At 39.4% G+C, this 23792-nt stretch overlaps 1 protein-coding gene across 10 annotated transcripts in view; it reads right to left on the minus strand.

Moving 5' to 3' along the window:
* Positions 1-23792, minus strand: part of tbc1d5 (TBC1 domain family, member 5) — a 511825-nt gene that overhangs the window by 189801 nt on the left and 298232 nt on the right. For all 10 annotated transcript variants that reach the window (XM_072575721.1, XM_072575720.1, XM_072575718.1 and 7 more), the window contains 5 exons: positions 14076-14178; positions 13016-13104; positions 11986-12036; positions 11831-11900; positions 3206-3378 (listed from right to left, as the gene is read on the minus strand). In XM_072575721.1, coding sequence (XP_072431822.1) covers positions 3206-3378; positions 11831-11900; positions 11986-12036; positions 13016-13104; positions 14076-14178 — 486 coding nt within the window. The remainder of the gene's footprint in view (positions 1-3205; positions 3379-11830; positions 11901-11985; positions 12037-13015; positions 13105-14075; positions 14179-23792) is intronic.

The following is a 23792-nucleotide window of genomic DNA, read 5'->3' on the forward strand; positions in this document are numbered from 1 at the left end:
CTGGAGAGTCTCACCTTTTTGGAAACCCCTACTCCAACTGTTCAAGCTCCCAGTGTAGAAAGGGACTGCCTGCTGAATTCCAAAAGTCCCAAACCCTTCTGGATTTCTTACTTGCCTGGTTTGAAGCCTGCAACCTGATGGACTGCCTCCTTCAAAATCATCTTTGTGCCTCGACACTAGCAATTATAGAGTCATAGAGATGTACAGCACAGAAACAGAACCTTTGGTCCAGCTCATCCATACTGATCAGATATCCTAACCTAATCTAGTCCCATTTGCCAACACTTGGCCCACATCCCTTGAAATCCTTCCTATTCATACACCCACCCAGATTCCTTTTAAATGCTGTGAATATACCAGCTTGCACCACTTCCTCTGGCAGCTCATTCCATACAAGCACCAACCTCTGTGTGAAAATGTTGCTCCTTAGGTCTCTTTTATATCTTTTCCCCCTCACCCTAAACCTATGCCCTCTAGTTCTGGATTTCCCCATCCCAGCAAAAAAACATTGTCTATTTATCCTATCTATGCCCCTCATGAATTTATAAACCTCTATAAGGTCACCCCTCAGCCTCCAATGGTCCAGGAAAAACAGCCCCCGTCTGTTCAACCTCTCCCTATAGCTCAAATCCTCCAACCTTGGAAACATCCTTGTATATATTTTCTGAACCCTTTCAAGTTTCACAACATCCTTCTGATAGGAAGGAGACAAGATTTGTATACAATACTCCAAAAGTGGCCTAACCAATGTTCTGTACAGCCACAACATGACCTCCTATACTCAATGCTCTGACCAATAAAGGAAAGCATATCGAACACCTTCTTCACTATGCTATCTTCCTGCGACTCTATGTTCAAGGAGCTATGAACCTGCACTTCAAGGTCTCTTTGTTCAGCAACACTCCCTACGACCTTACATTAAAGTGTACAAGCCCTGTTCTGATTTGCTTTTCCAAATGCAGCACCTCACATTTATCTAAATTAAACTCCATCTGCCACTCCTCAGCCCATCTGATCAAGATCCCATTGTACTCTGAGGTAACCTTCTTCATTGTCTACTATGACTCCAATTTTGGTGTCATCTGCAAACTTGCGAGGTGCTGCATTTTGGGAAAGTAAATCTTAGCAGGACTTATACACTTAATGGTAAAGTCCGAGGGAGTGTTACTGAACAAAGAGACCTTGGAGTGCAGGTTCATAGCTCCTTATAAGTGGAGTCACAGGTAGACAGAATAATGAAGAAGGCATTTGGTATGCTTTCCTTTATTGGTCTGAGTATTGAGTACAGGAGTTGGGAGGTCATGTCGCGGCTGTACAGGACATTGGTTAGGCCACTGTTGGAATATTGCGTGCAATTCTGGCCTCCTTCCTATCGGAAAGATGTTGTGAAACTTGAAAGGGTTTAGAAAAGATTTACAAGGATGTTGCCAGGGTTGGAGGATCTGAGCTACAGGGAGAGGCTGAACAGGCTGGGGCTGTTTTCCTTGGAGCGTTGGAGGCTGAGGGGTGAACTTATAGAGTTTACAAAATTACGTGGGGCATAGATGAGATAAATAGACAAAGTATTTTCCCTGGGATCGGGGAGTCCAGAACGAGAGGTCATAGGTTTAGGGTGAGAGGGGAAAGATATAAAAGAGACCTAAGGGGCAACTTTTTCACGCAGAGGGTGTTACGTGTATGGAATGAGCTGGCAGAGGATGTGGTGGAGGCTGGTACAATTGCAACATTTAAGAGGCATTTGGATGGGTATATGAATAGGAAGGGTTTGGAGGGATATGGGCTGGGTGCTGGCAGAAGGGATTAGATTGGGTGGGGATATCTGGTCTGCATGGACGGGTTGGGCCGAAGGCTCTGTTTCCATGCTGTACATCTCTATGACTCTACGACTCTACTAACTATACCTTCTATATTCACATCCAAATCATGGATTCTTAACCTGTATTTCAGCCTGACAGTGGGTTTAGGCTAGCAGAAGTATTTCATTGGAGGCAGTTCAGAGAAGGTTCACGAGGATGATCCCCATTATGCCTTATGAGCAAAATTGAACAGTTTGGCACTGAATTTGGTGGAATTTAGAAGAATCAGAAGTGATCGCATTAAACATACAGAACTTCTAAGGATTCTCAAAATTTAGCCCAAATATTCCAAAAAATTATTTATTGCCCATTATCAACATGAGTTGCTAAGGACACACTTTTCAGTTAATGGACAAATACTTTCACTGGGATAATTTGTTTTTCTGCTTCAGGAAAGGAGGATAACTATGACATTATAAGCATGATTATTATTAAATAACTTAAGCATAACTCAAAAAAGAAACTTATAATGCTGGAGGAACTTAGCAGGTCTGAAGAGAGGAGGAAAGTTAATGCGTTAAGTCTGATACATATCTTCAGAACTGAAATTGAAAACATTAATTTTGTTTCTCTTTCCACAGATGTTGCCAGACCAGTGAGTTTCTCCAGTGCTATTTTTAGTTCAGATTTCCAGCAACTACAGTACTTTACTTCCAAAAGCATTATTCAATTTGTCTTAACATTTCATTTACTTTCGCGCACAAAATGCTAAATATTAAATTTATCATGGTTGCCATTCTTGCTACAAGCAGAAAGAGTGTTACAATATCTTGAAATTATAAAATCTATTGACACACTTATTACTCTGTACACCCATTCTTCACAATCCACAGGTGATGGGGTACAGACTCCGTGCTCCCCTTTGTACCCAAAGAATCATGTGGTTAGACTGGATGAATTAATGCGAAATAAAATGGAGCCTGAGGCGCTATCTCACAAGAATTGAGTCAGCAGATAATGGATGTGAAGTCTTCACAAAAATGGCATACTCAGAAACATTTATGAAACCTTCACCTTTGAATTATGCAGTTTAAAGTCCATCTGCTCACTTAAGTCTTCACACAACTGATTGTATGGAATTTTTTTCTGCTTTGGTAATTATGGAATTAGGTTACTTGGTTTAATTTTAACATTTACCCTAAATATGATTCAGTAAACTTGTTTGTTCCCTGCACAGAGCTTATGAAATAAAGGTATTTTACTGGACATATTGCTTGGTTAATTTCTTACCACAGGAATTCACATTCATCAAATGTACAATTCTTTTTACAATTTGCACATTACTTTTTTCAAAACAACATAAACGTATCAGTGCAGGAATATAGATAAAATTACATAGAATCACTTACATTCCATAAATCTGAGGTGCTATTTCCAGTCGATTAAGATGCATGTACAGCTCTGTGTCATATTTCTTTAACAACTGGTCTTGAATGCGATTTACTTTGGAAACTATAGCAAGTGATGGTCCCATGTCCTGAGGTCTTGCAAATGGTACAGCTGTAACCATCTCTTCTTTTCCCTGAAGAGATAAAATGAGTATCCAAATAGAAATACAAATGCAAAGCTTTCCTCCATTTTATTAAGACAATCACAAAAATTCCATTTTTAAAAAAATATCCATTCAAATTGCAACTAAATCTCTTGAATTCTACTAGATTTTAGGTCTTCATCATTTAATCAGACCCAGCACAGTGACCAAAATACTGGTGATTAGTAACAATGGTTATATTGCTCATGCTTGAGTAAAATTCCTTTAGAAATTGAGATACATCTTACATAAATATTTATTTTTATCCAGTAAAGTACTGACCCCCTACACCCCTATATGTGGAATATAAATAGCTCTTATCCCCTGCTTTAAACCTTAAGTATTTGTTCCCTCTCTGGTGTTTTAATTGTCATCTTAAAGTACCAGTCTGCTCTCAGATCATGTGCTATATTGGAAAATTCCCGTCCACACAAAGAAATAATCCCATTGTATCTTATAGGTGCAACTCTTAATATACAAAGTTGAAATAACTACCGCATATGCCCCAGTGGAACTTTATTCTAGATTGCACTATTGTGCAAAAAAATGCAATATTACAGGAATTTACATCTTGTAGCATGGTAACTGGAAAGATCCAAAATGCATTATTGAGTGCGCTGATGCTTATTCATATGCATCATTAATTTGTATTTCATGAATATTTGTAGCTTCCGAGTCCATTTGTCATCCTTCACAGGTGCTGCAGCTTTCTTAAAACTAATACATTAGCAAATGTTTAGCAGATCATAGTGAATAAGGTGACCACTATTCTACTTTGCTGCTTTTACAGGATCGCGGAAACAGTCTGTGATGCTCCATATTGGAGGCATTGTTTGAAAAAATCTTGAAGGCAACAGCCAAATTCAAAGCAGTTAAACACAGAACTAAAACCTGCATTTTTCAGTACTTTATTATCGTAATGTGTGCCAAGGCACTTCACAAAAACTTTATTATAGAAAATGTGACATTGAGGCACATAACAAGACACTGTAGATGTCTTTTACGTTAACCCTGAAAGTTTCCAAAAATTATTCCATAACTAGGGAGTTGACTAATACTGAGTATAAATTTCAATCATTGGTGTAGGTGGTCACCATTTTGAAATGCAAAATAAAATATTAATAATTCACATTAACATGCATGGTTTACTGAATAAATTAACTTCATGGACATACATTTAACCACAATGAAAGTACTTTAAAACTTGTCAAATTCATTGTTTTCAGTATTTGGTACAAAAAGTTAATCAAATTCTTAGTGACTTTGGCTATGGCATCATTGTAAAGATCCAAATGGAATATGGCACTTTTGGTTTCAGAATTATCTTGGCACAGCAGATTATCTTCTCTCCATTTATTAAATGATACGAAAGTCGGAGGAGTTGTAGACAGTGAGGAAGGATGTGGCAGGTTACAGCAGGATATAGATAAGCTGCAGAGCTGGGCAGAAAGGTGGCAAATGGAGTTCAATGTAGCTAAGTGTGAGGTGATTCACTTTGGTAAGAGTAACAAAAAGATGGGGTACTGGGCTAATGGTCGGATACTTGGTAGTGTGGAAGAGCAGAGGGATCTTGGTGTCCATGTACACAGATCTCTGAAAGTTGCCACCCAGGTAAATAGTGCAGTGAAGAAGGCATATGGCGTACTGGCTTTTATTGGTAGAGGAATTGAATTCTGGAGTCCTGAGGTCATGCTGCAGTTGTATAAGACTCTGGTGCGGCCGCATCTGGAATATTGTGTGCAGTTTTGGTCGCCATACTATAGGAAGGATGTGGAGGCACTGGAACGGGTGCAGAGGAGGTTTACCAGGATGTTACCTGGTATGGTAGGAAGATCCTAAGAGGAAAGGCTGAGGCACTTGGGGTTGTTTTCATTGGAGAAAAGAAGGTTTAGGGGTGACTTGATAGAGGTGTACAAGATGATTAGGGGGTTAGATAGGGTTGACAGTGAGAACCTTTTTCCACGTGTGGAGTCAGCTATTACAAGGGGGCATAGCTTTAAATTAAGGGGGGGGTAGATATAGGACTGATGTTAGGGGTAGGTTCTTCACTCAGCGAGTCGTGAGTTCATGGAATGCCCTGCCAGTAGCAGTGGTGGACTCTCCCTCTTTATGGGTATTTAAGCGGGCATTGGATAGGTATATGGAGGATAGTGGGTTAGTGTAGGTTAGGTGGGCTTTGATCGGCGCAACATCGAGGGCCGAAGGGCCTGTACTGCGCTGTATTCTTCTATGTTCTATGTTCTAAACTGGATATTCCACATTGGTTGGAAAATTTTATGATAGATGGTGCACTAATAGCATATTTGGTGTGGAAAACTCAAACATTAAAAGGAGCAGTCTGCATTTTCCACACCACGTGAAGGTTTTCTTCTGTCAACCAGTCATCTATTCCCTTCACTGTCAAGGTGATTCTTGAATAGCTTGTGGATCCATGCAGCTATACTAGTGATTTGGTATAAGTGGTACTCGTGTTTTTGCCATGTCCAAAATCATGAATCACAAAAGAAATGTAATTTTGGTATCATGGTCTTTGCTGGCCTTACAATGGTCTTGGTCTTCTTCCACATTATTGGACATTTTCACTCCATGAAGTGGCTGTAACAATAGTTATTGTTCCAAATATTTGCTCAACTGATTTGGCCGATGTGAGGTGACTTGATAGAGGTGTACAAGATGATGAGAGGCATGGATAGAGTGGAAAGCCAGAGAACTTTTTCCCAGGGTGGAGATGGCTATCACAAGGGGGCATAATTTGAAGGTGACTGGAGGAAGGGTTAGGGGAGATGTCAGAGGTAGGTTCTTTACACAGAATATGGTCGGTTTGTAGAAGTTGTAGTGGAGTCAGATACATTAGGGACATTGAAGCGACTCTTGGATTGGCACATGGATGATAGTAAAATGTAGAGAATGCAGGTTAGTTTGATCTTAGAGTAGGATAAAAGGTCAGCACAACATACAACACAAAGATAGTTAACCAAATCAAATCAGCCTCCCTATTCCTGTACACACAGCAGTTAAATTTAAGTATTTGAAGACCCTCAAACTTGGCCCAAAGTAACCAGAATTTGTGAATAACCACTATCAGACACAAAGTTATAATTCTCCTAATTGCTTTATCACTTTAAGGGAACATAGTTACATACAAGGTAATCTAACTAATATTTATGACTTTAACCCCAAACTTTTTTGAATATAGCCCCCACTTGACATGGACAAACAGACATGGTTCAAGGATAAATCAGATATAAGATATAAGAGGTAAGAGATGTAATTGGCCAATTCACTTAAGTAATTACCATGATCCATAATATTGTAGGCAAAGTATGTGTCTTGTATGCATCTTGCTCGATTTCTGAAGACACCAGTGAATGACAAATAGTTTCCAGTTGGCTCTGAGGAATATTATCATAATATTTACAACTGAGATTCTATTCTTTGGACTCTCACTAAGTTGACAATGGGAGGATAACAAGAGAGCAATCAGGTGTCCTTCCTGTAGCTTTGACATCCACCAGTCCTTCTGACAAAAAAAGTTCAAAACCAGTTCAAACTTTGGTTTCGCTTCCTGTTTATTTTCAACGTTTGCTTGGTGAGACTGCTTGGCAAAAGCCCCCTGTGATGGCCTTTGTTAACATTCAAATATCAGCCATCTGTTTGAACATAATGCATTTCTGTAACCAAAGTGTCTACAGCATTCTCTGAATAAGAATCAACTTGCAATTAACTTCCAGGCCAGATCTTATAAACAATTATCAGTTTTCTTTTAGAGAAAAAACAAGCTGCTGCTCACAAATCAAAGGTCACCTTCCAATCTCAGTTCATAGCTCCAAACTAAGAATGATAAAATTTTAAAAATAAAATATGGAAGGTCTAAACAATTTTGACAGCTACTTCTCAATATCATGCCAGTGTCTGACTGTGTTTGCATTTGGTCTTGGTTTCTTCTTCAGAGTGGATTCCTTCTTCCATTCTTGAACCAATTTTTCACTCACACAAATACCCTCTCTGCTGCGAACGTTAAAACTTTTAGCTTGAAACGAGATTCATACTTTATCAATTTTTCTATAAAATTAATTTCTCTTCATCGTTTGCCACACTGTGGATCTGCTGTGTAGGCATGACTTAAACTCCTACGTATCTTCGCAAACAGACCATATTGCTTGCTCACTCCCTTATGCCCAATTATATGCTAAGTAAAACATGCATTTGTGAAGTGAAAAATTAAAGCTGATTCCTAATGCATTGATAGCATTTCTAGACTGCAAAAGGATCAACTTATAGGGAATGCATCAGCAAAAACGTGATTTTCAGAATCAGAAAATTGAGGCTCTCATTTATATCATGATTAGGACAGATTATTAAAACACTGGAAAAAATGATGTCAATTTTGAAAGGAGTAGTGAAGTAGAAATGTACAGCAAGTTAAAGGAGGAATTTTGGATCTTTGGGCCTTGGCACCTGGGAACAAAGTCATCAATGAGGGAGCACTAAAATCTGGAATGAACAAAGTTACAGGAATGCAAAGATTATGTAAGGTTCCAAGGTTACAGACGAGGTGGTAGAGGGTGGTGGCAAGGGCATGGAAACATTTGAAAATTAGTCTGGTCATTTAAAATCAAAGTGTTGCTGGATTTGGCATCAATGTTAGACAGTGATTATGGGCATGATGAAAGAATGATGTATTTTATAAACATAATTAAAATCACGAGTGCAGGAAACCCTTTGCTATTATTTTCTATTGATCTTTGTTAGCTTGTGTAGCCCTGGAATTAAATTTTAAATCAGCTTCCCAGCAGACAGCGGACCTGACTCCATGCAATGCACATTCAAAAGGTGTCAAGATTTGGGATTGGTAACAGTGCAGTGGTGCCAAACTGTATGCAATTGTCTCCAATTAAGACTATGCCACATTAAAAGATTCCACTTCTGATGTCTTGCAGATGAACGCTGGTTGGCTGGAAAGTAAAACTAGATGCACTGCTCTTAACTTGGCCATGAATACCTTGTTTAATGTTGTCACATTTGGTGTTGTTGTTCAGATTTAACACTGGTGAGTTATTGGGACCCAAAATCTCTGTGCATCTCGAGATTAGCTTTAATTTTGTTGACTGTGCCTGTCAGGATGGGCACCACTTTGGAATAACCTCTCCCTTTCTAACCTTAGCCACTCCCAATGCCACATCACTGCCCGGGAGTCCTCTCACAACACGTCTCAGACTGCCCACTGGGGTTATCATCCATCCTTGGCCATGCCATAGCTGCCACCGGACAGCAGTGTTGACAGGTTGTGGTGCTTCTCTTCACCCACAGTCATCATGCACTAGACACATGGAACAGCTCTTCCGAATCAGATGTGGGCATCAGACAACAGCCACTACTGATTTCAGCAGACCACACCCTTCTCTCCCAAGGCATCAGCCAGATTTGAAGACTCCTACAACCCACAGCCAGCTCAGGGAATTGCTAAACTCCGTTCAAATAGGTGTGGCCATCTCTCCTCAGCGACCAAACCCAGCATATTCCCCATAGTGAATCCCCCACTATCAACATCCTAGGGGTTACCAGTGACTAGAAACTTAGTCATGACTCATATATGGCTACAAGAGCAGGTCAGAGGCTAGGAATACTGTGGGGAGTAACTCGCCTCCTGACTCTCCAAATTATGTCCACCATCTACAAGGCACAAGTCAGGAGCGCAATGAAATAGACCCTACCTGCCTAGATGGATGCAGCTTCATCAACACTCAATAGGCTTGACACTATCTAGGACAAAGCAGCCCGCTCTATCGGCACTACATCTGCAAGCATTTATCCTCTCCATCGCTGAAGTTCAGTTGCAGTGCTATGAGTGTGTACTATCTACAAGATGCACTGCAGAAATTCATCAAAAATCCTTAGACAGCATCTCCAAATCCATAACTACTTCCAAGTAGAAGGACAAACAGATAGAGGGAAACACGACTATCTGCAAGTTCACCTCCAAGTCACTCACCACCTTGACTTGAAAATATATCGCTGTTCCTTCATTATCACTGCATTAAAATCCTTTAATTCCCTGCTTTAGGACATTGTGGGTGAACCTACAACATGTGGACTGCAGAAGCTCAAGAACACAGCTCACCACCACCAACTCAAAGGCAACCGGGGATGGACAATAAATGCAGGCCTACAAGTGAACAAAACAAAATTTTAAGTCCAACCTAGAGGATGCACATGGAATTTTTTTTTTGGTTTCCTGTTAAGGAAGACCCTATGGAAACAAACTCCAGTTTTAACATTGACTCTGCTTCATTTAAAAGGTATTTCATGTAAAAGTTGGGACTTTCAGGAATGCAACCACAACTGCAATTGAGGGTTTCCTGTATCCTTGATCACTACTCCCATCATTAACACTAGTGGGAGAGTGATCTTTGTAGATTTGAAACACACCTCTCCTGCAAATGCAATTTAAACACATTCAAACATGTTTGCTCATTTTGTGATGATGCCATGACATATATACATTGTGCCTGGGCAGTGACTATTTATCAAGACCAAATCTATACACTCACATTCTTTGGAACACAATTTATTACCAAACCCCTTGTAATTAGCAATGTAAATATGAAAGAGTAACTATCAACCTGTAAGTACAATGAGCATTTGCACAACAAAGTGCCATGTGACTGAATCCCTAGGAATACGTCCAACCAAAGTTGGCAACTATAGTTGCACGGCTTCACAGGCCACTACACCCAAGCTGGTGTCTGATTTGGATACTTTGAACAAAATTTCATTCTCAAAATCATTTATAACAATAAACAACACTGATGCCTACGAGACTTCATTAGCAGCCACTTTCCACTGTCAACATTTCTCCATGATTGAAGCATGGCTTACAGCTTTGTAATTTGAGAATTTGTCCCTTGCTCCATTTGTTACTTTCCAAACTGTTATCCACTTAGAATGAGTTTTGAAAGATATAATTGAGGGAATATAGCAGCTCTTCAATTAACTCCAAAAGTACTCTTGGATCCAAATTGTTCAAGCCTGGGGCCTGGCTTGCCTTCAGCTTCCTAAGACTTTGTGATACTAAATGTTTCCAATCTGGTCCATCTAGTCTATATCCCAAATTAAACTGAGGTATACTTCATCTTTTTCACTGGAAATAAAAATGATCACATGATAATGAGGAAGGGCCACCTGAGACTTGCTCATTAGTTTTACATACAACACATTGAATGCTTTATTTTGAGGTTTGCCTACACAATTGACCTTTACAGAATTTTCCCCAACACAGAAATACTTTCAACACATACTGACAGAACAAAGTAAAAATTAAAGAGCAAATTTTAAATTTTTGTCATATAATACATTTACGTAGCCCTATTTGCAACAATTTCACAGGAGCTGAACACTTTCTTATTCAATGCTGAATAACTGCACAGACAATTTCTTTATTTCATTGCATACACATTTCCATACCAACTTAACTTGAATCACAATATTCCACACTATTGATTCATCTGCCTTCTTGAGGTAATCTTCTCAGTTATGCCAAATTTTGACTGCTATTAACATAACTTATACTTCTGACACAGGTTAATACCTGCAAATGCAAGTTTCACACTACTACAACTTGGAATGCATTTTGAAAGTTTGGTAAATTAGCACAAAGTTACAACAATGTTGCATATTCTATTCATGGCTATATCATTCTAATGGACCATTTACGCATGTATCCCACCTTCAATATGATAGTATCCCTTTAAATAAACATATATGTTTATTAAAATACAAATCAGCACACTTCTACTCAAAGAAATTAAATTTCAGGTTATAATAGAAGATTTTCTTTTCTTCATTATGAACTCTCAATGCTGCAGCTGCTCCTGAACAAAACATTTGTTTCAATGAACGTCACTGGCAATTTTGAAGACCACTTATCCTTTTGGTTCCTGAATAGAAGACCGAAAACTCATGGCTTTAAAATACTAATGCTTGTAAAGACAAAATCTGCTTGTGCACTCTATACCAATCTTTCCAATTATCATGCCTTTTTCTCTTTGCAGGATGGAAATGCTAATTAACATATTTCCTGCAATTATATTCATCAGAGAATGAGAGAATTGGCTTCGGGCAGAAATATTAAGATAATTAGTGTGGACTGTTCTTTTAAACAGAAGTGAAACTGAGAGTGTGGCTGGTTCTTTGACTAAAGTAACATTTAATTCCACAGCAAATTTTTTACAAAAATTGTGACTGCATAATTATTAAACATTTAGAATTTTCCCATAATCCATATGTATCTAGTATGATCAGGGATTGAAGAGTTAGGCCATTCACATGAAATTAAAGCAAATAATTAAGAAGTTTTCTGCTTAGCAACTCTTGTGACAATAACCTACATAAGATTATTAAATTATTTTAATTTATTACAAACTGATAATCAGTATAAGCATACCTTTCTTACTTCTCTTTCAAAACTTGAAAACCATGGTTCTGCAGTATCCATGAGTTGAGAGAACATTGCACTGAAGAGATAAGATGACAAGTTTCAAGACAACAAGGAGGTAAACAATAGCAATATTAAAAATACAATGTTACCACTTAACTTACTAAGCATCATGTTCCAAGAACTCAGGGTTGAGGAGTGCTTTCATTTCCTCACTGTGGAAAGATAAATCTACAAAATTAGTAAAACATTCTTTCCTACACCAATATATTCAGCTGTGCTTCCTGCTTGACCTATAAACACTGCCAAACCCTTAAGTACTCACATTAAAAATAAAAAAAGTCTGTGCAATCATTTTTATAATTGCAAGATTAAGGCCATTTTTAACAAGGTGAACAAAATTATTGACATACATATCTTGAATTTAAAAATTCCCTCTCCTGGTCCAATAGCAGCTCATGCATTCATTCCACTTCACTTGTTTGCAATGATGGAACATAATCCAGCCCACCAAGTATGATTTGCTTCAGTATGCCAAGAATTACATTTTACAAGTTGTTTCATTTGCCCAAGATCTTTCATCTCAATAAGAAACTTTGAGAAAGCTAGACAAAACTGAAAACAAAAAGCTTTGATTTCCTTGTTACAAGCGCAGCACATTACTTGAATACATATTTAAGACCCTGGACAGCAAATGTGTGTTGGGGTTTTTATCCAATCCAGTTGGCTGCCAACACTTTCACTTTTGTCTATGAAACATTTCAGTGACAAAGATTAAAGTCGGTCAGCAACATTTGCTGTGTAATTGATGTAATACAAAAATATATGCATTAAATGCTACTTTATCTTATCTTTTATTTTCAATTCTCTATCTCTTGTCAACAATCCCCCTGGAATCCACAATACCAAGTGTATTGGACTTGCGGTTGATAGGTTTAAACAATATAAGAAAATTGATTCTCTCTCAATGATTCACAATCCTGGAAACATTATATGACACTACTTCAACTGCACATTGATAAAGCTGGACAATTGATCATTAACGTTGCAGCTAATGAACCACCCTCTTCAAAACAAGTATGGCCTCCCCTCTAAGTTGACCTATATTATGCATAAAGTGCAATATTTGTACTTACTTCAAGTTGATTTGAACTTCAAAATAAATAAAGCAGAACTTATGTGGATAAAACTTGCCTTGGATATGCTGTTTCACTTGCATGTGAGAAGGCTTGATGATCACAGTGCAGAATAAAGACAAGAGGAGCTAGCAGTTCATGCATGCCCTAAAATATTAACGTCACAAAAAGCAGCAAATAAGCTAAATAATTTTTACTGCATATTGTTTTTAAAAATGTGTACGCTGGAAAACGCACTAACGGTTATTAAAATAGGAGTTCCTCCAATGGCTCAGTGAAAGTACGAAATGCAAAAAAAGCATGCAGTACAGTTAAGTATTGAGAGCGTGATGCTGGAATAACACAGCAGGTCAGGCAGCAGCTGAGGAGCAGGAGAATCGATGTTTCAGACATTCCTGATGAAAGTCTTATGCCTGAAATGTTGATTCCCCTCCTCCTTGGATGCTGCCTGACCAATGTTTTTCCAGCACCATACTCTTGACTCTGATCGCCAGCATCTGCAGTCCTCTCTTTCTCTAGTACGGTTACATGCCAGAATTCCACATTTAAAATGTTAACTATCTTTTCCCTTTACAAATGCTGATCAGGTTGTTGTGCGTTCAAGGAATACGGTTTTTAAAAAATAACGTAACCGTATAAAAACAAATTACTACGTGCTCCTATTTTTGTATAAAGGATAGCATAAAAATGGGATACAAGTGCATGATTTTCAAATTTAATTGGCACAGTAAATGGACACTTAATTACAGATGTAATCTCTTGCAACCTGCACTTCAACATTAAAAGAAATAGTATGGAAGAAGCTTGCTTTATAATGTAAAGACAAGCAACTCTGCAGATAGAGACATTTGGAGAAAGATGGAATAATTAAATCATTAATATGAAAGTCACTAAATCTTCTGTGTATGAAAGTTTTTTTTCTATGAATTTCTACTCAAACAGAACACTAAAACATATGCAATCTATAACTTGCAGCAGACCTAAATGCTTTGGGGACAGAATGTTATGCCCAAAATGAATGCATATTTATTCTTAGTAAATGTCACAAGACACTTTTCCTTACAGTCCAATTTTAAACTGCTTAATTATTCAACCAAACCTGCACAGTATTTCATTACCTGCTTGTAAAGCAGCTGCTCATTTTCTCTCGCATAACAAAACAGGATATCTGTCAAGATCTGCCTCACACTTTCCTGTTGGAAATACTGCATTTCAGGAAATCTGAAAGACATGTATTATTTCAGCACATCATTTCAAGAAATGTTTGCCCTTTTTGCTCCCATATACTAACCATTTTAAGCAATACTATCAAACACCATTTAGTGAACATTTTTGTTTCATTATGATTCGGTTCAAACTAAATTAGTTGGAAATGAAAATAGAAATTGGCATATAACATTTAGTCTAAAATGCAACAAAAACTTTTGCACATTTTAAGAATGAATTTCTATTTAAGATAATTAGAAAAAAATGACGTGACGCTTTCTCCTGTACTGGAGGCAACAGACAGGATTTCACGCAAGTTTCAGGTGCATGAAGTTGGATCAAACTGGGATCCCTAGCCTGTACTTGCAAGCAGCAAGGTTAATATAGCAATATCCCCAAAGACAGTTCCCTAAATTGCTACTTTCGAGTTGGCTGTCTAATTAAGGATGGTGTGAGAGGACTGTTGTATCTGGCCCAATTAGATGGCTGGAAGTTCTGATGACTTTAGTATTGCTCCCCTATTTTATATTGACTTTCAATATTCTTCAGACCAAAGTGCATTACCTCATATTTCTCTGTATTAAACATCACCTGCCCCTTACCAGACCACTCCATCAACTTGTCAATGTCCTCCTCCTAGTTTAGAATTCTTTAATGTTTAATGCAAAGTTTGAAACTGTCCCGTGTTGAGATCATTAATGTATATCAGGAAAAGCAGGATCTCAAAACCAATCCCTGGGAAACTCCAATACTAACCCCGTTCGAGCCCAAAAATGATTTATTAACGACTACTCTCGGTTTCTTACCACTCAGCAAACTTTTTATCTAATTGCTACTGTGCCTTTTATATCTTACATATATTTAAATATTATGACCAATAACATTCCTCACAAGTCTGTTGTATGTCTCTGTATCAAATGTCTTCTGGGAATCCATATATACCACATCAAGAATGTTACCCTCATCGACCCTTTCTCCTAATTCTTCAAAACAAAAGTCTAGAAAGTCATTTAAATATGATTTACCCTTTAGAAGTCTGTTTTAAAAGTGTGGTGCTGGAAAAGCGCAGATCAGGCAGCATCCTAGGAGCAGGAGAATCGATGTTTTGGGCAAGAGCCCTTCATCAGGAATGAGGCTTCTGAGCCGAGGGGGTAGAGAGATAAACCTGTGCCCACACCTTCCCTCTCACCTCTGTCCAAGGCCCCAAAGGAACCTTCCACATCCATTAGGGTTATACCTGCACTTCCACGTCATTTACTGTATCTGTTGCTCCTGATGCGGTCTCCTCTATATTGGGGAGTCAGGACACCTACTTGCAGAGCGCTTCAAAGAACATCTCTGGGACACTCACACCAACCAACCCCAATGCCCAGTGGCTGAACACTTCAACTCCCCCTCCCACTCTCACAAAGAAATGTAGGTCCTGGGCCTCCTCCATCGCCACACCCTGACCACCTGACGCCAGGAGAAAGAACGCCTCATCTTCCACCTCGGGATCCTCCAACCACACAGCATCAATGTGGATTTCACTAGTTTCATTTCTCTCCCCCCATCTTACCCCAGTTGCAACCTTCCAACTTGACACTGCCTTTGTGACCTGCCCATCTTCCTTCCCACCTATATGATCCACCCTCTTCTCCATTACCTCCACCTCCATCTACCTATCACACTCTCAGTTACATTTCCCCAACCCCATCTCCCTCCCATTTATCTGTCTACCCCCTCAGCTCACAAGCCTCATTCCTGATGAAGGGCTCTTGCCCGAAGCGTCGATTCTCCTACTCCTCGGATGCTGCCTGATCTGCTGTGCTTTTCCAGCACCACATTCTCGACTCTGATCTCCAGCATCTGCAGTCCTCACTTTCTTCCTTACGAAATCTATGTTGACTCTTCCTTATCTCATTGACCACTAATTCTATCCTGAATAACTTTCTAGAAATTTCCCTACCAGTGAACCTAAACTGACTGGTCTGTAATTTAAGGGATTTTCCTTACAATCTTTCTCGAACAAAGCTGTACTGTTTGCAATGCTCCAGTCTTCTGGCACCTCTCTCGAATCCAGGAAATACCAAAAGATTACAGCCAGTGCTCTTGCATTCCCGCACTCCCTTCAAAATGCATCGCATGCAGTCCCTTGTCAACCTTAAGTACTAACAGTTTATCTAAGAATTCTCCCAATTAATTCTAATGGAATCCTCCTCGTTTGTAAAGACAGATGTGAAGTATTTATTTAATACCTCAGCTTTGTCCCTCCCTCCACGTGTAAAGGGTCTCTGAGCAGCCCTATTCCTCCTGTTCATATGCCTATAGAAGTCTTTGGGACTTCCCTTCATGGTAGCTGTAAGTCTTTTCCCCACAGTTCTTCTTTGCTTCTCTTTTTAGCTTTTTCATCTCCCCCTATAACCCATCAGCTTTCCTGTTGATTCTCAATTGTATTTTCAACCTTCCAACAGCCACAAGCATCATCTTCTTTTTATTGTTAATTTCTATCTCTTTGTCATCCAGAGAACACTGAATTTGTTTGCCCTTCCTTTTCCATAAGAGGGAGTGTACTTTGGCCATACCTTAACCACCCTCTGTTTGAAGGAAGCTTACTGTTACTGTTTTTCCTGCCAACCTCTTGTTCCAATGAATTCCGCCTAACTTGCACTGAAGTCAGCTCTCTGCCAATTGATGTTTCTCCCTTTGGATTTTTATGTCAACACTATCGTAAACCTAACCATACAACGATCACTCTCTTCAAAATATCCTGCCCCTGGCACTTGGCCCACATTATTTCCAAGAAGCAGGTCTAACAAACCATCCTTTCCTGTTGGTCTGAACATATACTGCTAAAGGAACACATACAAGGATATATATAGTATTCAAGTATACATTTGGGGAATTGAAGTCACCCATTATAATTACTGTGAAACAAAAATAGAAATTGCTGGGAAAACTCAGCAGGTCTGGCAGCTTCTGTGGAGAGAAAGCAGAGTTACCATTTCAGATTCCAGAAGTGACTGTAGTTAGGAAAATGTTGGTATATATGCTGAAAATGAGGTGGGGGGAGGGACAAGGGGTAAACAATAGGTGGAGATGAAGCTCAGAGACAGAGAGAAAACAATGGGTAAAAGTCAGCATGGGGGAGAAATCAATAGTTGCTAATTGGGACCATTAATACCTGACAATGGAATGGTTGTGGCAGTATACCATATGATGACAAGGCCTGATGTGTGGGGTTGGGGTAAGGATATGGGAGGTGTTCGAATGTACAAAACTGCTCTAATGTTAGCATTTTTCTGCAATTTCCCTGCAGATTTGATCCTCTCCTTCCTTTCCAGAAGTTAGTGGTTTATAGGGTACACTAAACAATGTAAATGCACTCTTTATTTTGTAGCTCTAACCTTGAACCTTCTCAGACATGCTCCTTCTCCAGAATAGCAATGCTCCCCTGAACCAATACTGCTAGCCTTTCTCCTTTCCTTCTTTTTCTATCTTTTCTGAACAACTTGTGCCCAGGAGTATCTAACCCCCAGTGTTGCCCTCTGCTGAGTCTGGTCTCCATCACTGACACAACATTATAATTTAACATAGCTTTCTGCTTCTGTAACTCCCTAGTTTTGCTTACGACACTCCATGCATTCATATACACGGACAACTTCTCTTTCTCCCCTACTCTAACTTCACTGATTAAGGATATCTCTTAGAGAACAGTAAATTAAATATTTTGCAAGCCTGGTATTCTTTGTTCCCACATTCCTGCCAATTTAGTTTAAAATCTTTGCAATGGCACTAGCAAACCGTCCCATAAGAACTTTGTCTGAACTCTGTTAAGGTGTGACTTGTCTAGCTTGTACATGTGCCATCTTCTCTACAGCTAGCCCCGAATCCCAGAATCTAAATCCCTCTCTCCTGTATTGTCTTTCCACCCATACAGTCATTTACTTTATCCTCTTATTTCTATAGTTGCTTGCAGCTGGAACTGGGAATAATTCAGTGATAACTACATTTTTAGTTATGCTTATTAATTTTCTGCATAGCTCCCTGAATTCTGATTACAGGACTACATCTTCCTTCCCTGCAAAACTTATTGGTACCGAATTGGACCATAACCTTTGACTATTCACCCCACCTCCCAGAAGAGGGGTCAAGTAAGATGGACCCTCAGGTTGGAGAAGGAAGTCCAACATATGGTTCATTGTGGCCATGGGGGTGGACTTCCTGCTGGCAGCCATCTTTTTGGAGATAGAGACTCTGGCTACAGTGAGACTACATCCATTAAGTTGGCAGCCACCATACATAGTGTTGGACTGCTTCAACATCAGCTGGTGTAGTCTTTAATCTAGGCCTGATATATGTAGGTTGGTTGCCAGCCTCCATTCAGCTGGGATCAGTGTCATTTTCCTGCTTGCTGTTAATAATACATTCATTTGGTAGGAATGTGTCAGAGACAAAGTGAGGCACTGGAAAAGTGCAGCAGCTCAGGCAGCATCTAAGGTGCAGGAGAATCGATGTTTTGGGCATAAGCCCTTCATCAATGTGTGTGTGTGTGTGTGTTGGGGGGGGGGGGGGGGGGGGGGCAGGTCTGTGTGTGTGTGTGTGCCTGAGAGATGAATAGGAGAGTAGGGATGGGGCTGGGAAGGAAGGTAGCTGGGAAGGCGATATGTAGATGCAGATAGGGAGTAATTGTAATTGGTCAACGGGGAAGGTGGAGGAACTAGGTCAGAAGGAAGATGGACAGATGGGACAGGTCAAGAGTGCGGTATCGAGTTGGAAGGTTGGATCTGGGATAAGGTGGGGGGAGGGGAGAGGAAATTTGGAAACTAGTGAAGTCGATTTTGATGCCGTGTAGTTGAAGGGCTCCAAGGTGGAAGGTGGGGCGTTCTCCATCCAGTTGTCGGGTGGCTTGGATTTGGCAGTTGAGGAGACCCAAGACTTGGATGTCCTTGGTGGAGTGGGAGGGAGAGTTGAAGTGGTCAGCCACAGTGCGATGGGGTTGTTTGGTGCAGGTGTCCCAGAGATGTTCCCTGAAATGCTCTGTAAGTTGGTGTCCTGTCTCCCCAGTGTAGAGGAGACCACATCAAGAGCAATGGACACAGTTGGTGAGCTGGGTGCATGTGAAAACATCCATTTGGGACTTGGACAGAGGTGAGGGGGGAGGCGTAGGTGCAGGTTTCACACCTCTTATGGCAGCAAGGGAAGGTGGTGGGTGTGGGGAGTGGGTTGGTGGGGGGCATAGACCTAATGAGGGAATCACGGAGGGAATGGTCTCTGCGGAGCGCAGATAAGGGTGGGGAGGGAAATATATCTCAGGTGATGGGGTCTGATTGTAGGTGATAGAAATGGCGGAGGGTAATGCATTGTTTCGGGAGATTAGCAGAGTGGAAGGTGAGGACCGGGAGTTTCTATCATTGTTGTGCTTGGAGCAGGGGGTGTTCAAGGGCAGAGGTGCAGGAAGTGGAAGGGTGACTCTGACTCTCTAGCATCTGCAGGCTTCATTCCATCCCAAAGGGTTCACCTATCATTTGTCCTTCTAATTTCATGATCTAGAGCCAGAAGAATTCTGTTCAACAATTTAGTTGAGTTCTATATGTGCAGATGTGTGAAAAAATTGCTCCTAAGGTTCCATTTAAATTTTTCCCATCTCACAACAGTGGACCCAGCATTGATCCTTGCATCACACTGTTAGTTACAGCCTCCAGTCTGAACAACAACCCTTAAACACCACCCTCTGTTCTCTTACTGTCAAGTCAATTTTGTATCTAATTGGATAGCTTTCCCTGGATCCCATGTGATCGAACCTTACTAACCCATTTACCACATAGAATCTTCACCAAATGTCTTTCAAATTATTGCCTGGACAAAGAGTCTTGTTTTTGTTTCCAGTGCCTGTACTTGCCTGTCTTATTCTCTCTCTAACTGTAGTTAGTCGCCATTTTGATTTCTGACTATCTGTCTTTTCTCCCCTCTTCACTTCCAAGAGTTGTACCATGGACTTCAAATGGCTTATTTCATGCTTATGGGTGAAGGACTTTGCCATTGCCTTCTGCAAGATAGTTGACCAGGAGACTCTCTCAATCTTCCTACTGGCATCAGGCATAATGGAAAGATTTACAGCACAATCATTATTCCTGTTGCACATGTGATAAATCTTCCTCCTATGGACAACATGAGAAAAGGCAGGAAAGTCGGTGTTCAGGGTAATTAAATCAGCGATGATCTCTGACTAGTGGAGCATTCTTGAAGTGTCAAATCATGTATTTGGTCCTACGGCAACAAGTTCTGGTATGGACCTCAAAAGAGGAGCTTGTTGCTCAGACAGAGATACTACCACTATGCCACTAGACCTCTGGCCTGAATATTTATTCGTAATATAATCCATTCATGTGCCTTTCTGTCCATCCAACTGATTTTGAGCACCCACTGCAATATCCATATTTCTCTTAACCAAACATTGTGAGAAAAACTATCACATTTCTTCTTTACCAATCACTTTAAAGTCCCTTGCTCCTTGGTAAATGGGAAGGGCTTCATCCTATCTATTCTGTTTAGATTCATGATTTTAAACATCTCTACTAAGTCTCCTTCCAACCTTCTCTTCTATAAAGAGAACTGTCTCAGTTTCATCAATGTCACTGAAATCTCTCATTCCTAGAATAATTCTTGTAAATCTTTGCTGCACTCTCTCTAAAGCCTTCATATCTTTCCTAAAGTATGGTGCCAGAATGGAAGATAGTATGCCAGGTGAGGCTGAGCCAGGAATTTAGAGAAAGTTGACTACATTTTTGTTGTTTTTGTACTCTGTACTTCTAATTATGAAGCCCATCATCCCTTGTATTTCATTAGTGGTTTCCTCAGTCTGCTCTGCCTTCAATTATTTTGTCTCAAATGCACATAAATTAACAGGTCTGTTTGCTCCTGCACACTTTTTTTTGTATATTGTCTCTCCTCATTTGTTCTACTTAACAGCATCTTATGATGTTTCACTGCATTAAAAATCCTTTGGCTCATGCTCCACCCCACCAGTAAATGTCCTTTGAAGTCTTTGACTATTCTGCTCATCGGACACAGAACTTTCAGGTTTTGTGTCATCTGCAAATTTTGAAACTGTGCCTTTCACAGCATAGTTTTGATCATTGATATAGATATCAAGAAAGGCTTGAATATGAATAAGATTAATCCAGATTAAAATTAATTAGTTGGGGCAGGGCCAATTGCAATTTTTAGAGATGGCATTTCCTTGCTATTTGTCAGTCTAATTCTGGTATCGGCAATTTCATTCCTGAAATATTTCCCATTGAGTACATCACTGCACATGTATACCAATATCACCTTAGTTTCAGTGAACACTCCCATTGTGTATGATCCTACGGTTAACAGAGATGTTAATAAAGCAGTTGAAGATCACTGGACAAATACGCTTCCCACAAGCACCTACAATCACTGGAAGACTTTTCCACTGACTTTAGTTTCGTCGGCATTTTAAATCTCTGGGGTCTTGATATTGAAGACAGTTTCTCTTTTACCTTCCTCAGCAGTAAGGTTGCAAAACAGTTCGGGAGTCACTGGTTTCTTGTGAAACTTGAACTGAACTTTGGCAAACAGTAATGAGAATTGCTAATAACAACTTGTCCAAGAGCTCAGTTAATGCATTCCCAACAAAGATGCGCACAGGTCTGTGTTATTCGTTAACTCTACGCTGTCCACTCGGTTATGCATTTCATTGACTAACAGAGAGCTGCACCAAAGCATCAACACAAATCAAGAATACCATTTAACAAAAAATAAAACCTGATCTACTCTGTCAGTGTAAGATAAATGACTACTTATTGCTGTGAAGCTCTATACTCTCTAGCATACTGAGCAATTATGAGAAAGACATACTAACACAAGATGTAACACGGGATACACAGATATATTCACCCAGATTTACTAATAATGTTTACTCAGTTAGTAAAGAGACATGCAACTTAAAATCTAAGGACGCAGAAACATAAAAGTTCAGTTTACTTGTTTAGTTAACAAGATCATACCTCTTGTCCTGAACTGATCACTAAAACAAAACTAACTTCTGTCAGCAGAGCCACAACATTTGTAGGATACAATTGGAAATTGATGATTCACCTTTGACTATCTAAATGAGAGTGCATTTACTACACTAGATGGCAGTCCGTGCCATAGATGATATCAATATGCATAAACAGGATACACTGAAGTTTATCATGTGCCTTACTTACAAGTATGTCCTCAGAATCTCCTATTTGTGTTTGTGTGCAGAAAATGCAGTTACACCAATATAATTCACTTCAATAAGAATAGCTTCCCTCTAAATATATAAAATAAGTCATGATGAGGAGCACTATTAATTTGAGATTGAAAAGATATAATTTACACTATAGACATGATACAATAAAAATCAATGATGGCTTCTTAAATAGCTCTTTATTTTAATATTTTTGCAAAATGATAACTGAAATGAAAGAAAAACAACATAGAACAAGCCCAGAATCTGACTTCTATTTGATGCTGTACACCCACAAAATCATTGCATTGATCCTTTACTTTAGGCGCTTTGTAGCTGACAAAATAAATTGCTATTCCAAACGAATTACGAAAAAAATAGGCAGACAGTGGGTTAAAAAAATCACAAAAGTACTCATTTTAAAAAGTGGAAAAAAATCTGATTTGACTAATTATCACAATTTAAGCTTTCCCAGTCATCTTCAATGTACTGGAAAAAGAATGCAACATTGGCACCAATAATTAACTTGCAAATTCTTATGTAGGGTTTGATGAGGTAAGCTAGCTCTAAACTCATCATAGCCTTATTCCATAGCTCGACTCATGAAATAAGTGCCAGAAAAGAAGCAAGTGCAGCTCTTCTGAGCACAATGGTATTCAACTGATTGCGAAACTAAGGAATACACAAACAAAATTATATTTTCCCCAAAATAGTTTCTCATTACTGGCTGCCAATCTGCTCAGTTGCAGAAGTTCTCAGGGTAGTTTTGTTTGGTCTAAATACTTTTAGCTTCTTCATTAATGGCTTTCTCTCCATTATTAGATCAGGACTGAGCAGCCTGCTGACAAATCCACAGTGCTCAGCTCCATTCATAACTTCAGTAATAATGAATCCATACCAAGAAAAAGGAAAAATTACAAAACATTTGGAGTGCTGCATACAGTTTAGTTTCTTCATTTAAGGAAGGATATGAACTCTTTAGAAGTAGTTCTGATAGGGTTCATTTCACTGATTCCTGGAATGTAGGAAGAGGATTTCTATTTGAGGAAATGTTTGAAAGGTTGGACCTGTATCCACTGGAAGCTAGAAGAACAAGGCACAATATTAATTGAAACATAAGATCCTGAGGGGATTGACTGGGTGGATACTGAAAGAATGCTTCCTCTTGTGGCAGACATTAGAATTAGGGGCATAGATTAAAAATAAGAGCATTTGTTTTCCCCTTTGAGTTGCACATCTCTTTGAAACTCTCTTCTCCATACAGCAGTGGAGGTAAGGTCATTGAATAATTTTAAAGGCAGATCTATTCTTGATTAAGAAAGGAGTCAAGGGCATTAGGTGGGCAGGAAAGTGGTGTTCCAGTGGTTTGCATATAAATATGCATTTTTGGCATATAGTTATTCCT

This window comes from Chiloscyllium punctatum, chromosome 8, assembly GCF_047496795.1.
Source record: "Chiloscyllium punctatum isolate Juve2018m chromosome 8, sChiPun1.3, whole genome shotgun sequence".
Taxonomy (NCBI): domain Eukaryota; kingdom Metazoa; phylum Chordata; class Chondrichthyes; order Orectolobiformes; family Hemiscylliidae; genus Chiloscyllium; species Chiloscyllium punctatum.